At 28.5% G+C, this 16,203-nt stretch overlaps 1 protein-coding gene across 1 annotated transcript in view; it reads left to right on the top strand.

Moving 5' to 3' along the window:
• LOC100213944 (superkiller complex protein 8) overlaps positions 1-16,203 on the top strand; it is a 30,993-nt gene that overhangs the window by 1,868 nt on the left and 12,922 nt on the right. The window contains exons 2-7 of the mRNA XM_065800783.1: positions 1,039-1,066; positions 1,149-1,254; positions 1,327-1,412; positions 3,928-4,014; positions 4,114-4,262; positions 8,618-8,711. Coding sequence (XP_065656855.1) covers positions 1,039-1,066; positions 1,149-1,254; positions 1,327-1,412; positions 3,928-4,014; positions 4,114-4,262; positions 8,618-8,711 — 550 coding nt within the window. The remainder of the gene's footprint in view (positions 1-1,038; positions 1,067-1,148; positions 1,255-1,326; positions 1,413-3,927; positions 4,015-4,113; positions 4,263-8,617; positions 8,712-16,203) is intronic.

Raw genomic sequence — 16,203 nt, 5'->3', positions numbered from 1 at the left:
GGAAGCTGTGCGTACACAGCAAGCTTTCTGCCATAAAGGATACACGTTTTCAACTTTTTTGTAGAATGTCTTTCACATATATTAAGTTTGATAATTCCATGTTAAAGTGTAAGATGTGATTTTTTTTATCACTGTTTAAAATTTTAATAACATCTTGTTGATGTCATTAAAGTATCATCAATATCTTAATGACATCATCTAGTGCTTTTTATGTCATTAAGCCAATAGAACAAATCTAAATAAATTTCTTGGTATGAATAGTAAGAAAAAAATAATTTCTTTTAACAAATTAATTCTTTCGTACTTAATTTTAAGTAAAAAAAAAGCTTTTAAAGTTGATAAAATTCTTACATTTTTACACAGATGTGTTATGAGATATTGGAAAAAATTTTTACACAGATGTGTTATGGGATATTGGAAAAAAAAATTTTGTTATAAATTATTTTTTTAAACATGTCCTCATCATATTTCATTGATTTTTTTTGGATAGAGAATGGCAGAAAATGCAAGGTTATATGGAACACTGCTACATCAACCAAGGGTTTAGTTTGGCCCAGAATCAAAGCATATAAAGTTCAGCATAAAATTTTTAAATGAAGCATCAAAATTCTCAATATTCTAAATGCTTATTTTCATTTTTATGCAATTGCTAATATTCATTTGTTTACTGAAAAGGTTTTTTAAATGTCTTAGAATTAGGGTCAGTTGGAAACCAGGTCAGTATCAAAATTCCAATATCTCCGAAAACGTTCAACAATTCGGGCTAGAGTTTTCTGTTAACTTTTTTTTGAAAAATGTCTTAGGCAAATAAGTTTTAAGAAAGTATGAGAACAAGTGGTTTGAAATTTCCCGAAAAATTCTGTATTTTGATTTGGAATTACCCAATATATATTATTTACTGTAGTATGAAAGATAAGTTTCAATTTTTTTTTTTTTTTAGAAAATAAGTAAAAATTAGTTTAAAAAAGATTTTGACTTATATTTTTTTTACTTTTTTTTTCTCGTTGTTTCAATTTTTTTTTTTAATTTTTGTTTTAGTATTCCGTTTTGCAGAAGATAGAGAATGGTATACTTTTTTTTGTTTTTTTTTTGTTTTTTGATTTGTTTTGTGATTTTCACAAAGTTATAATAATTAAATTTTATTTTAGCTCATGAAGATAGTATTTGGTCAATATCTTGGCATACTAATGAAACGGACAAATGTGAAAATATTATCACAGGTGGCATTGATGACTTAATCAAATGTTGGAAATGGTTAGTTTATAGTTGTTTTTTCTTAATTGTTCATGGTTTTGGTATTTGATTAAAATGTACATTTTTCTGAAGGTCTGAGAACAGTTTAACATCAAAATGGAATTTTGAAGGACATCAGCTTGGAATTGTTTCTACTGATATAAACAATACTGGAAAATGTATTATTTATTTGTTTTTATGCAACAGACAATTATTATTTATGTTGCAAGTACCCATATTTGTTGATTTTTTTTGTTTGTTTTTTATATACTTTTTGATGTGTTTTGATTTTTATATACTTTTGATATGTTTAGAATTATATATATATATATATAAATATATATATATATATATATATATATATTATATATATATATATATATATATATGCATATATATGTGTGTGTGTGCGCGTGTGTGTGTATATATGTATATATATGTATGTATGCATATATATATATACACACACACATACATATATATATATATATATATTTGTATGTATATATATACACTAAGGATGTACCGGAATTCCGTTCCGGATGTGACTTATTTCATTCCAATTCCAGACAGAATTATAATATTTCAGGCCGGAATGCTAGCTCTTTTTTCAACAAAAACCTGCCTCTGAGGATAGTTTCATTTTAAATATTACTTCAATTTTAAATAGTTAAAAAATGTAGGATGCCTAATGCAGTAAATATTTAAATTTAACCTAAATGGAAAAATAGGAAACAAATGATTTTAAATACAAATAATAATGCAAGTTAAAACTTTCAATACATAAAATTATAAGAAACAAATAAAAACAACATATTAGATAAAAATGAAACAAGAATCATTATAGAATTTATTATAAGACATAAAAATATATTAAAAAGGTTGAATTAAGCAATCGCAATTTGCGAAATCTGGAAAAATATCTGGTCTTCAAAATTTTAGTTTATGCAAAAGCATGTTCTTTTTGATGGAGCAAAATAGCTGTAATGCGGTAGTAGCAAAATAGCTGTAATGCGGTAGTAGCAAAATAGCAAAATAATGTGGTAGTGGTGTAGTGGTAGAGCGCTCGCTTCATAAGCGAGAGGTTCCGAGTTCAATCCCCACCACGTCCCTGGTAGTACCACGCTCAACTTGTTTCTCCGAGCAGCAGCCTTGTTTGTCAAGGTTTGTGTTTCGGAGTTATAGAGTTGAGAGAGGGTTATAACCACAATTAAGTAGCCTCCTTGTCTGTAGTGGCCTTCTGGGCCTTGGGAAAGTGAATTAAAAAAAAAAAAAATTTTTAATTTGTTAGCAAATAAATTATAAAAACCAGGGATGTGGAGTCCCAAAAAGGACTCCGGATTTGAAAGTCACAAAAAGATTACTTTATCCTAGTTTTTGGTATCCAGGAGCTCTAAAAATATAAATAAGTTTATGGACTACTAATAGGAAAAAAGTTAAAACTTTTAGGTTAGAGGAACAATCATTTTTTGAGTCCGGAGTCCTTAGGTATAATGGTGGCAAAGACTCCAGGACTCCGGGCTTAAAAACAATAAGTTTCAAGTCATTAAATCTCATGAATTTTTTTATTATAGCAGATAATAAGTCAACAAATATGTTTAGAGCTTCTGGACACTACAGACTTATAAAAAGTAGAGATATAAAGCCGGAGTCCTTTTGGGACTCCGCATCTCTGATAAAAACTAAGCAAAACAATAAACTTACCACTACAAAAGCAATAACAGTCTAGTCTCTAACTAATTTACTTTTATAAGGTACTTATAACTTTTATAATTTATTCTTTGTTTATACAACTTTAAAAGTAATTCCAAATATTATTGAAGTAGAAAAGCATCTAGAAAAGGATATTCGAATAATACTAATATAGTGGATATTCGAATAATACTAAAATCTTCAGGAGCTCAATATGTGCTTTTTAAGAGATGTTATGCATTTCTAAAATTTAACTAATGGTTTTGTAAAAACAACCTTTAATTTGAAAATCAATCAATAAAAATTTTTAATTGCTTAATTTTAAGATTTATGCGTGTTTTTACGGACCATTGGTAATATTTTTTGAAATGATAAACTTTTTATAAAGTACATATTAGTTTAAGTTACTAAAGTTTTCAATATTACTTGAATATCTACTCTATTTTTTCTAGATGCTTTTCCACTTAAACTAAAATTTGGGATTACTTAGGCTGTTTGAACAAAGAATCATAAAAGTTATGAGTCATAAAAGCAATAACACTATAGTTTTATTACTTTTATAAAGCAGTTAGTGACTAAAGTGTACTTGTGTAGTCGTAAGTTTATTGTTTTGTTTTTTACAACTTTTTCACTAACAAATTTAAGTTAATTTGCCCTTTAAAAAACAAAGTACACGGTCTTGCATAAACTAAAATTTTGAAGAGCAGATATTTTTTTAAATATTGCGATTGCTTAATTCAATCCTTGTATTATATAGCCACGATGCTAAGGTGCAGGCTTTGACTTTCAATCTTGAAGGAAAAAAATTACATAAATATATATTCTTGTTCCAGCTGGAATTTTATTAGCAATTCTAATATATACATACATACATATATTCATACATGCATACATACATACATACATACATACATACATACATACATACATACATACATACATACATACATACATACATACATACATACATACATACATTTATGTATAGTTTTAAATTTTTAGTGGGTGCATCCAGCTCTTTAGATAGTCATATAAGAATATGGGATTTAGATAAAGGTAAACAAATCAAGAGCATTGATCTGGGCCCAGGTATGTTTATTAAAAAGTTTAGTTTCATTATGTTTTTTATTTATTTATTTGTTTGCTATTTTTTACATTATTTTTTTTGATTTTATTATGAAAATTTAGTTGATTCCTGGACAGTCACTTTTTCACCTGATTCGCGGTATATTGCAACTGGCAGTCATACAGGTAAAGTAAACTTGATTGGAGTTGAAAGTGGCATAAAAGAAGAAACTCTTGACACAAGAAGTAAATTTACAATGAGTATTGCTTATGTGAGTATTATTATTACGCTATTAGTAAAGATCACTTCTCACTAGTTGCTTTATAATAATAATAATAAAAAAATTTATTAATAAAGGTTAAGGTAGTGTTATGAGCTATTTAGTTAGTATTAACCCTTCCATAACTGTTAATAAAGGTTAAGGTGGTGTATTTAGTTATTTAGTTAGTATCCTATATATAGTATTGTATTATATTTAGTATTAGAGCTATTTAGTTATTATTAATTTATATAGTAGTAATTATTATCTATCAACAGCAAGTTTGTACTAGCAGCACTATCAGCAGCAAGTTTGTACTGGCATATACATTTTTGCTTTAGAAGATAATATTGCTGCTAGGTTAATCTGACTGCTGTTAGGGTAATCTGACTGCTGTTAGGGTAGTATTGCTAAGGTAATCTGATTTATATTCTAATTACATTTTGTAAATAAATTAACATTAATATTTCACTGCAAAATAAGAGTTTGTAAGACTATGACTGGAATGTTGTCGAAACCAGAAGCCGTAAAAGAGTTTAATTGAAATATGACTTTAGCAACAGAAGCTGGAGTAATTTTAATGTCTAACAATCGGTTACCTTGTTTAACTGGAATGGAAGGTAAAGTGCAGCCATTAGATTCTAGAGTCAAATTAGAAAAAAACTTATTTGCAAATGGTTTTGCGTTATATTTGGGAGAAGTAATAAGATCAATTTCATGAATGAGAGATAGAATGTTAGACCTGCCTTTGCTAATTATGTGTTGAAGATTTTCCAAAAGTCTCTAGAGCCTAACTTCTGAGATAAGGTACAAGATTTAGTAAACTGGAAAGATTGAAGCTTAGTGTCAGACAACACTTTTTTACATTGATTCCTTGCAATAGTAAATATGCGCTTGTTTTCAAGAGAGTTGTTTTTTTGAAAAAATGAAAAAACTGATTACATTTAGATATAGCAGCTGCACAAGAAGGTGAAAACCATAAGGTAAAGGGAGGGTTGACTTGGAATTGACGAGAAGGAATATTCCTGCCTGGATCCAGAAGATTATGTAATAGGTGCATTTATTAGTAGAGAGAAAAAAGGTGTTAGTCCAAGGACAGTCACGAAGAAAATCAAGTTAAGAATCTCAGTTAACTTTAGGGTAGTAGTAATTAGTGCTATGATGCTATATGAGTCAAAAGAAGAAGTACGAGATAAATGATTTATAGGGATCATTGCATGGTCAAAACCACTCAAAGAAGAACAAGGAGAAACTGAACACAAGCTAGGGTTAAAGATGACACAAATAAAGGAGAGAAGGTAGTTGATTAGGGTTGTATCTAAATTGAGTCACAAAAAACTATTTAAGTAAGATATTGAGAAATACAGAAGTTATAGAATGATAAAAATATAAGGAGCAAGTTGATAGTCTCTCAGAAACAAAAATATTTTAAAACAATAGTGCTGTCTAGAGAAACAGATTGAGTACAAGGTGGATTTGAAACTTAACCTCTTGATCATGGGCCTAATGTTTTACTCCTAGTCTACTACCACACATGCTCAATGGGACTCCATTATGTGACCTCCACATGACCAGTGTCATGAATGTCACATGATGTTGCAATCTTGTAAATTATTGTCAAAACTAATTCAATTCCAACAAGGTTGCAGCCATTATTAAGTTATGAGTTACTAGAAAACAAAGAATAAAATTAAATAGAAAGGAAATAGTTAACTGAAGACTCTAAAAGTTGTAGGTTGTATGATCAGGAAAGCATGAAGATGGGTGAGAGTTATGAGATTTTGTTGATGTGAAAGGAAATTATTTAGATCAATATAAGTTTTTATAACATCAATGACAGATAAATTAAAATGATGCAGCTTTGCTGAATGACAAGCCAAGTGAGAGTAAGTTTTATTTTGATTATTATTATAGAAACAATACAGGAGCAATAATAGACCCTTTCGATACTAAAGTTACTGGTAATGAAGAAGAGTGTTGGCCTTCAAGAATGACTTTAATACTGCAGTTAGATAGAAAAGATATTAATCCTAAAACTTTTATATGAAGAAACTAATACTAGATAGTAGACTATTTTTTGGATAGTCGGAGAGGTCAGAGTGTTTTCTAGAGGTCAGAGTGTTTCTAGTATTTTTAAATATTGGAACAACTTATTTAGCACTTAATATTTGTTTAGTGATGTTTGAAGGAAGTTCCGGTGAACACTTTTGTAAGACTATGATGGAAATGTTGTCTGATCCAAAGCTGCAGAAGGTTAAATTTGAGAATTGATTTTAGCATTGGAAGCCAGAGTGACTTAGATGTCTAACAATAGGTTAATCTGTTTTACTGGAATGGCTGGAAGAGTATGGCTATTAGATTCAAGAGTCAAATTAGAGGAAACATTCTTTGCAAATAACATGGCAGAAGTAACAAGATTAGGCCCATGAATTAGAGATGAAATGTTAGACTTTTGTTGGAGATTTTCTAAAAGTCTCAGAACCTAACCTCTGAGATAAAATACTATAATCTGAAATTTAGTAAACTGAGTTCTTGCAATAATAAAAAAACATTTATTCTCAAGAGAGATATTCTTGTAAAAAATGATTACAGTTTAATATAACAATTGTGCAGGGTAAAAAATGTGGAGTAGATTGAGGCTTGATTTAAAACTGATAAAAAGAAAAGCTTCCATACCTGCTTGGATCCAGGACCTTAGGTAAGAGGCATATTTATGCATATATAATATGAATGGATATAAACGTTTGCTAGTTATTTAGATGCTGGCATACAAAATCTTTACATATTTGTGTAACTTAAGTTATTTATATGTTGTAGTATTTGTCAAAAGAGAAGATGATGATCAGATGGATGTGGATGGCTCTAATAAAATATAAAAGGGTCCATAACTTTAGGAAGAGATTAGGAAAAATGTTGTATTGAACAACAATTGTCAGAGAAGATGAAAATGGTGTTGGTATCAGTATGTAGAGAGGTAGCAGCTTCTGGAGAAAATGGTAGAGCTAGAAGTAAGAAAACTTGGAGAGAGCACATTACATAAGGTATAAATGAGCTTTAGTTAAGAAACGAAAATGCTTGAAATTTTTTATATTGGAGAAACAGCTTGAAAGGGGAAGGCTAAAGCTTGATGATGATGATCATAATCATGATGATTTATTTATTCTGCCTCAAAATACTTGAAATAGTTTAGAAATAGAATAATCATCTGTCTTTCCAAAACTGTTATTTAGAAGAAAAGCAGGAGTTGCACTCAGTGCAGTCAAATTTATTTCATATTGTGACGCTGTTGGAACCAAATCTTTCCCAATATTTTTTGAAATAACAAGAAGAACAGATTTTTTAATTTTTCTAATAGGCTAAAGATTTTTGTTGTATTTTCAATTTTCTTAGTTACTAACTCTTTCTGTTTTCTCGTGAACTCTTTCTTTAAGTTTTTTTTTTATTTATCTTATCGGGTTTTTTTGTTGTTGTTATTTTTTTACAATTTTTTGTGAAATTTTATTTTTATCTAGTATATTTTGAACACGTTTTTTTTTTAATTGTTAAGAAAATTTTTCTCTTTGTTTTTTGAATATTTAGTTTTATCTTTTATCATAATATCTTCACAGCTTTTTTGACTTAGATAAAATATCTCCTTTAGCATTCTTGAAAAAGTTTCTCTGTGTTCGTTTAAAGTCAACATTCTTGTCTTTAAAAAAAAAAAAAGGTTTATTAATAGTATTATAATTCATTGTAAATATAAAAACTTTTATAATAATTATAATAAGTTACATTGTCAGAAGGTTCTGATTCTTTAATTTTGGGTCAATCATTGAAGGGTCTGAGACATTATGCAAGTTTCAATCAAGTTTAGATATGAAAAGAAACCAGTTTTACAAAAATTTGAAAATCTTTGTTTAGAACATAAAAAATACTGAACTGCTATAGCTGCATGTTGTTACATCAATGAATGTTGCTTCATCAATGAATTTTGCTTCATCAATTAATGTTGCTACATCAATGAATGTTGCTTCATCAATGAATGTTGCTTCATCAATTAATGTTGCTACATTAATGAATGTTGCTTCATCAATAAATGTTGCAAGGAGATTACACAGTCAAAATAATAATAATGTTATTTTGCAGCTTTTGCGCTTCTGTTTTAAGAATGATAGTTATATTTAGATAAATATCATAAATTATATATAATTTTTGGAATGATATAATACAAGTTTTCTACATGGCTTTATTTAATTTAGTTTAATAAAAGATGATCATTTGAAAATTTGTTTTTTGATTTATTTAAGTTTTTTTTTAAATAGTATAAAACAAAACATCTTTTAGTATTTAATTGTGTTTGCACTTGCTTACTAAAAATAATTTTTTAGAGCCCTGATGGAAAATATTTAGCGTGTGGTGCCATTGATGGTATTATTAATATATTTGATATGACAAGCAAAAAGTTATTGCATACATTGGAAGGTGATTATGTTAAATTGATGAAATTAGATCAATATTTTATTCATTATTTAAATTTTTTGTTAATGAATTTAAAAATTATTTTTTGTTAATGAACTTAAAAATTTAGATAATTTTTTAAGTAATTTACTTACTCCAAACATTCTAATAAATCATTGCACTAAAGATAGCTTTACCTTTATTAATGAACTTAAAGAAGTTTATTAATAAGAGGTAAGAGTAGCTAACTCTTACCTAGTCTCCTTTGATGTGGAAATTTTGTTTACAAATATCCCATTAATTGAAACCATCTCAATTGCTGTGGATTTAATCTTAAAAAATAGACCAAACCTTAATACTTAAACTTTAATTAAATAAACTATTTGAATTTTCAACCATGCAATTGCATTTCCTATTTAACAATGAAATATTTGTTCAGATTGATGGAGTTGCCTTGGGATCTCCATTAGCTCCTGTTTTAGCTAGCTTAACAATAATTGCAAAAATGTAGTTTTATGCAAAAGGTGTGTAGATAATATCTTTTGTATCTTTGAAAATAACGATGATGCACTCACTTTTCTAGAATATATAAATAAACAACATCCCAACCTCAAATTTACTAAAGAGGAAGAAGTTGATCACAAATTCAACTTTCTTAATATTGATTAACTCTGTAAATAATAAAGTTGATACATCAACATTTTATTCAAAAACTTACACAGGTTTACTGACTTATTTTACCAGCTTCACTAATTTTACTAGCTTCACTAATTTTACCAGCTTCACTAATTTTACCAGCTTCACTAATTTTACCAGCTTCACTAATTTTAATTATAAACTAGGACTCATTAAAACTCTGATTGATAGGACCTTCAAAATCAACAGCAACTAGGTAAGTTTTCATCTAGATGTTGTAAAAATTAAATAAACTCTCCAAAAAAATTCTTTTCCCTTAAACTTAATTGACAAAACCTTAAAACATTTACTAAACAACCTTGTTTCTCTTAAAGAAAACATGTCATCTTCAAAACCATCTGATATACATTACTTTAAACTTATTTTAAACAAATTTCAAATACACTTCAACTCCAAAATGAATATATTAAAAAATATTTTTTACATAGTCATACATCTTAAATAGTTATGCATCTTAAAAATAGTCATACATCTTAAATAGTCATGCATCTTAATAATAGTCATACATCTTAAATAGTCATACATCTTAAAAATAGTTTTTACATCTTTAAAATAAGTAGTATGCTTTGATTAAAAGACCCCTAACCCTCAAATTCAAAATCCTTTGTTGTTTATAAATTTGTATGTTCAAGCTGTAATGCTGGATATATTGGTGAAACCACCAGATACTACACAACAAGGATTTCAGAACACTTAAATTCAGATAAGGCCTCCCATATTTTCCATTATTGACAGAGCTTCCTCCAAGTATGAACTCAAAATTAAGGTATCCATATTTTTTTTTTTTTTTTTTTTTTGTTATTCACCTCCTCAAGGCCGAGAAGGCCACTACAGATGAGGAGGCTACTTAATAGTGGTTATAACCCTCTCTCAACTCTATAACTCCGAAACACGAACCTTGAGGAACAAGGCCGCTGCGCGGAGAAACAAGTTGAGCGCGGTACTACCAGGGACGTGGTGGGGATCGAACTTGGAACCCCTCGCTTATGAAGCAAGCGCTTTACCACTACACCACTACCGCATTACCACTACACCACTACCGCATATTGAAATGGAAAAACCTCTTTTTAATGCGCTATTAAAATCACTTTTACTATAACAATATAATTTCTCAATTATCTTACTTTTTATTTCCTATGTAAATTTTTATGGTAATTGTTTATTTTATAAAATATAACTATGGCAACTATTGCAAAAACTATTAAATTTTTAATGTAGCCAAAAAAATTGTTTATATACAGAAAATTTAACTAAATTTTTATGCCTGATGATGTCAATTGATATTGATGAAACATGTTGTCAAAAAGTATTAGAAAAGTTGTTATTTATAACTGTAATGGTTGTCGCGCCCAAAAAGTATATAAATATTTATTATATTAACTTATATTTGACGAAGAATATTGATATTCCAACATTTTAATGTTTTTGAATTTTAAATACAATAGTCATTAAATAATAATTATGTGATCGAAACTGTAAGAAATCAAAGCTATAAGTGAAGTTTTAGTTCGATAAATATTTTACACTAGATGTTTATTTATAAGAAATTTAAAAATATTATGCTAGATATTTAATTTTTTAACATTTAAGTTTGGAATTTTCATTGAAGTGTTTTGATATTTTATTACATGGACTTTTATGCAATTCAAAGTAAAGATTTAGTTAAGAAAAGTTTTTGTCAAATGGACCCTGAAAAACTGTATGGGTTAGGGAATGGTTCAACTTAACCTGGGTACGATTAAGCGGATAATATAATAAAATTCAACTGGAATTTAGCAAAAAAACATGCTGAATTTAGCTTTCAAAAAGAAAAAATTATTCATTTTTAATTTGAACTTATGCAGCATAAATTAGATTAAAGTACATCACTAATAAGTTATTCGTGAGGTACATTATTACAAATAGAACTTTTTTTTTTTTTTTTTTGCATTAAGGTTTTACAATAAATTGTGTAAACATAAACTGCCTGTCAACCTTGTTATATAATACTTGACAATTACAGAGTTTTGTATAACTAATAGAAAATAAAATGTGGATTAGTTGTAGAGAAGCCACTCATTTTTTAGATGATTGTCTTGAAGCAGCTTAAACATTTTTAGAGATAATGCTGATACAATATCATTAGGAAGAGAGTTCCATTTATTTATTATTCTTAGAGAAAAAAGTTCATATGTAAATTTAATCGTGAAGATTGTTTTTTTAGTTTATATACATGACCACGAGTAATAAATTGGCTATCTACTTCAAAAAGACTATCACTATTGTTATTTGTGCACCATTTATAGACATTGATTAGGTCTGCACAAAGTAGCCTGTATTTTATAGTTGGCATATTTAATGCCAACAATCTTTGTTCATATGGTAGATCATATAATCCATTGATTCGTTTCGAAGCTCATCTTAACACATTTTCTATTTGCCACAGTATTCTATGTGATTTTATTGATCCACAGTATTCTAGGTGAGGTCAGACTAGAGCTGAAAAGAGTTTTTTGAAGAATATAAATCTGGATATGATGTAAATGTTTTTTTTATTATTTCTATTATTTGTTTGCTTTGTTGACTTAAATAGTTGTGTGTTTGGAAAATAATAAGTTTAAATCTATGTTAACACCTAAATCTCCTTCACAATTTGTGAGTTTAATGTTGACTCTTATATATTTTTCAGGATCATGAATATTATAAGTATGGGATTTGTTGTTGTATCCTAAGTGCATTACAGAACATTTATCAATGTTAAATTTCATTCCCCATTTTTGAGACCATGTAACCAGAGCGTCAATGTCATTTTGTAATTATTGCGCAGATTGAGTATTTTCAATAGATTGGAAGATTTTGGTATTGTCAGCAAAAAGAGCAGCTTATGATTTGATTACTTCAGGGATATCGTTGAAATATATAATAAAAAGTAACGCTGAAAGGATGCAGCCTTGGGGAACTCCACTTTTAACTGATACCCAGTTTAGTTAAGCAGGAATGATCTGGACGAAATCCATAATTTTGTCATAGTTCCCTTTTGCGTATAAATGTTTTGTATGGTATGGCGGTATATTTATAATAGATTCAATCAAGACAGTAAAGTAGATTAGTTGATGATGACTTTTGCCAATGGGTGCTAGATGAGTTAAAAAGGAAATCATGTTTTCATCAGAAGTAAATAAGAAGTCAATTGTAGAAGGATTTTGATTTTGTCTGATGTGTGTTGCTTTTGAAATATGTTGGGTTAAAAAAGAATCACAAATATTTTCAGTAAATTTAATTGATTTAGAGGAATTTGTAATAGGTTGTTTTGGATTTTGCCAACTGATATCTGGGTAGTTAAAATCTCCAATAATAAGAATGTTTATATATTTGTTTGAAAGTTTGGCAATGTGTTGATTTATGCAGTTAGTGTTTTCATTGTTACTATTTGGTGATCTGTAATATAAACTTAACAATAACTTATAGGTTTTTGTTGTAATTTCACAACTGAGTGATTGAGAGGGAAATATATCTAGATTTATTAGGGATGACTTCAGTTTGCTATGTATAAATATTACTAAATTTCGTCGGTAAGAACTATTGCTGTGATTTGTTTGTAGTAAGTAATTTTCAATAGCAAACTCGAGATCATTAAATTCAATTTTTTTGTTTTTAGGCAGAGTTTCTGTTAAAAAAATAGTTTCAGGTTTCAGATTGTTTACTATTTGTTTGAGCTCATGGCGTTTATTTAATAGGGAGTCGATGTTTGTGTATATAGCTTTGTTGGATTTAGTTTCAGTAATTTTTTTAATGGTTTGAAACTTAATCCAATTTTTTATATTTTTGCTTACTAAAATTGAGTTTGATGACTTCGTTGCACCTAATGCACCATTGAAAGAGTGAGTTTGGTTCATTTTCTAGTAGTATTTGGTTTTTTTTATTTATTTCTTTTCTATGTCGATTTGTCTTTCGGCGAGTGTCATATCTGGATTAATAAAGACATGTATATTTTATGTTTTTGCGTAATTCCCTAGTGGCAAGTAAATCTTTATTGCGTTGGCTGTTTTCAGGAAGTACAGCAATAATGGGAGTTTTTGAGTCTTTTTTGTTTTTTAATCTTATTATTTTAATAGGTTTTTTATTGTCTTTACCAATTTCCTCAAATATCTGGTCAATTATTTTTTTATTGTTGTTGTTTTTTTCAAGTTCATTTAAATTATTTGATTCTGGAATTCCAAAAACGATAATGTTTTACACTTTTTATCTCTTCCTGTTCAGATAATATAGTTTTAGTAATTGAGTTTACAAAAATAGCTTTTTCTGCAGATTTATTTTTGTTAAAAAGATTTGACCAAAATGTAGCTGAACGGTTTCTTCTTTCGATTCTAATAATTCTTTTTATAAGTCTTCGAATAGTTTCATATTGATCACGTATGATATCGGATAGTTCTGAACAGCAAAGTTTACTTTGCTTAATCATGAATATTGTGATAACGTCGTGTTGATTTTATAAAATTAATAATAAATAAATAATAATGTAAAATATCAAAATAATAACAGGAACAATAATAACAATAATAGTAAAATAAAATTCACAATTTAATAAATCTCAAAGAAAAAACATATTTATTGGTACATTATTCATTTTTAAATTTGTTAAAAAACTTCACTTAAAGCAGTATATATATATATATATATATATATATATATATATATATATATATATATATATATATATATATATATATATATATATATACATATATATATATACATCAGCGCTCAAAGTAAAAATGATCTACTACTTTAAAGAGATAAATTAGGCATTGCATAATTTATGGATGATCCCATCATTAAAAAAAAAAAAAAAACTCAAAAATGAGGTAGAACAGTTGCAAAGAAATATTGAGCGAAGCGGAACGATTTTTTGGTTTGTCAGCTAAAAAGGAATGGCGCTCTCCCCTACTTTAACCCTTGTATATATGTATATATATATAGACACACACACACACATATATATATACAGTAAATATAATGAATAAAATCGCCTAGCGCAATATTTCGCACTCATAATACTGAATCACGTTATCAACGAGCGCAATTATGCGGGCTTGGCATCAAGTCTTTGAGAGCGATATTCTGAGTTAGAAATAGGCCATGGGGAAATCCATAAATAACGTATGCAAGAATGGGGAGGGGGTCACTCAAAAGTGTATTTGTGCATGCAAGAGAAAGGGTGGATAATTTTTTGTTTGAATTTTTTTCTTATCTGGGAAATCAGACAAAAAAGCTTTGGTTATTAGTAAATGCATTTGTCTATCTACCGGAAAAAATATATTACTGCAGCTTTGATATTAAATAAAAACTATGAAATATCGCCATTTACTAAAAGTTGACAACATAACTTTGTTTCCTATTGGAGTTGAATTAACATGATTGATTGTAGACATTCTAAACAACAGAAACTTTTTAATTTAATTTAAAATAAATATTAGTTTAAAATAAAAAGAAAAATTCCTTTATTTACAAAAGATGTGAAATTAAAAACAAATAAAGCAAAAAAGTTTTTACGGTTTTACAAATTCTTGAGGAATAAAACTTTTGATTTTTCAAAATTCAATCAAGTTTTAATTTTTTAATTTAAATTTTCTGTTCTCATTCGGATGAAACGTTTTGAAAATAGTAATCATTCCTTTCTATCTGTTGTTAACCTATATAAATATAAGTTAATAAAAGATAGAAAGGAATAATGGTATTTTATTAACTTATATAAATATAAGTTAATAAAATAAATTATAATGTAAAAACTATAAAACACAAAAAACCATCATCATCACCAAGTTCTCTAAACCTATCATTTAATAATATTCGTGGTCTTCGAAGTAACTTTTCCTCTGTTGAGTCTCTCTTATCTCTTGCAAAGTTCACCAGACTTACTTGCTCTTTGTGAGACTAATTTTAGTGTGGCTGTCTCATCTTGTGATCTTAGTGTTGATAGTTTTCTTTCTTTAATTCGTAAAGACTCCAATAGTCACATGCTTGGCCTGGGCGTTTACATTCGTAAGAATTCACCTATTAGTTAGGAAACTAGATTTGAATCCACAGGCTATTCTTTTATGTGTTTTGTTTAATACCACTTCACTCGATTGCCTTTTTCTTTGTTCTATATCGTTCTCCTTTATCTCAAGACTGCATTATTTTTTATGTTATTTCTGATCAAATTGACCAAGCCCTCTCTCTTTATCCATCAGCCAACATTGTGGTTGTTGGTGACTTTACTGTTCATCACACTGAATGGCTTGGCTCTAGTGTTAGTGATTCTGCAGGTGTTAAAGTCCACAACTTTTGCCTTTCTCAATCGCTAACTCAAATAGTCAACTTTCCAACTCGCTTTCCAGATGACTCAAATCATTTACCTCCTCTACTCTGTCTTGTTTCTGATCCTAGTCAGTGCTCAGTTTCTCCACATTCACCCTTAGGTGCTTCTGATCACGGTTTAATCTCTTTAAAACTATTATCTCGTTCTTCTTTGTCATCTGAATCCCTCTATCGTCGTACCTCTTACAACTACCTTAAAGCTGGCTGGGACTCTTTCCGTAATTTTCTTTGTGACGGCCCTTGGGTAAAAGTGTTTTGTTTTCCTGCTGACAAATCTGCCTCTTAAATAACTTCATGGATTCAGGCTGGCATGGAATTTTTTATTCCTTCTCGATGATTCCAGGTCAAGCCTCACTCTTCTCCATGGTTTTCCTCACATTGTGCTGCTGCAATTTCCAATTGAAATCGTTACTTCCATATCTTTCAGCAAAATAATTCTCCAGAAAACAGACATTTGTTTATTACTGTTAGGAACCATTGT

This window comes from Hydra vulgaris, chromosome 07, assembly GCF_038396675.1.
Source record: "Hydra vulgaris chromosome 07, alternate assembly HydraT2T_AEP".
NCBI lineage: Eukaryota > Metazoa > Cnidaria > Hydrozoa > Anthoathecata > Hydridae > Hydra > Hydra vulgaris.
The sequence above is the reverse complement of the archived record's forward strand: the minus strand, read 5'-3'. Positions and strand labels throughout refer to the sequence as shown.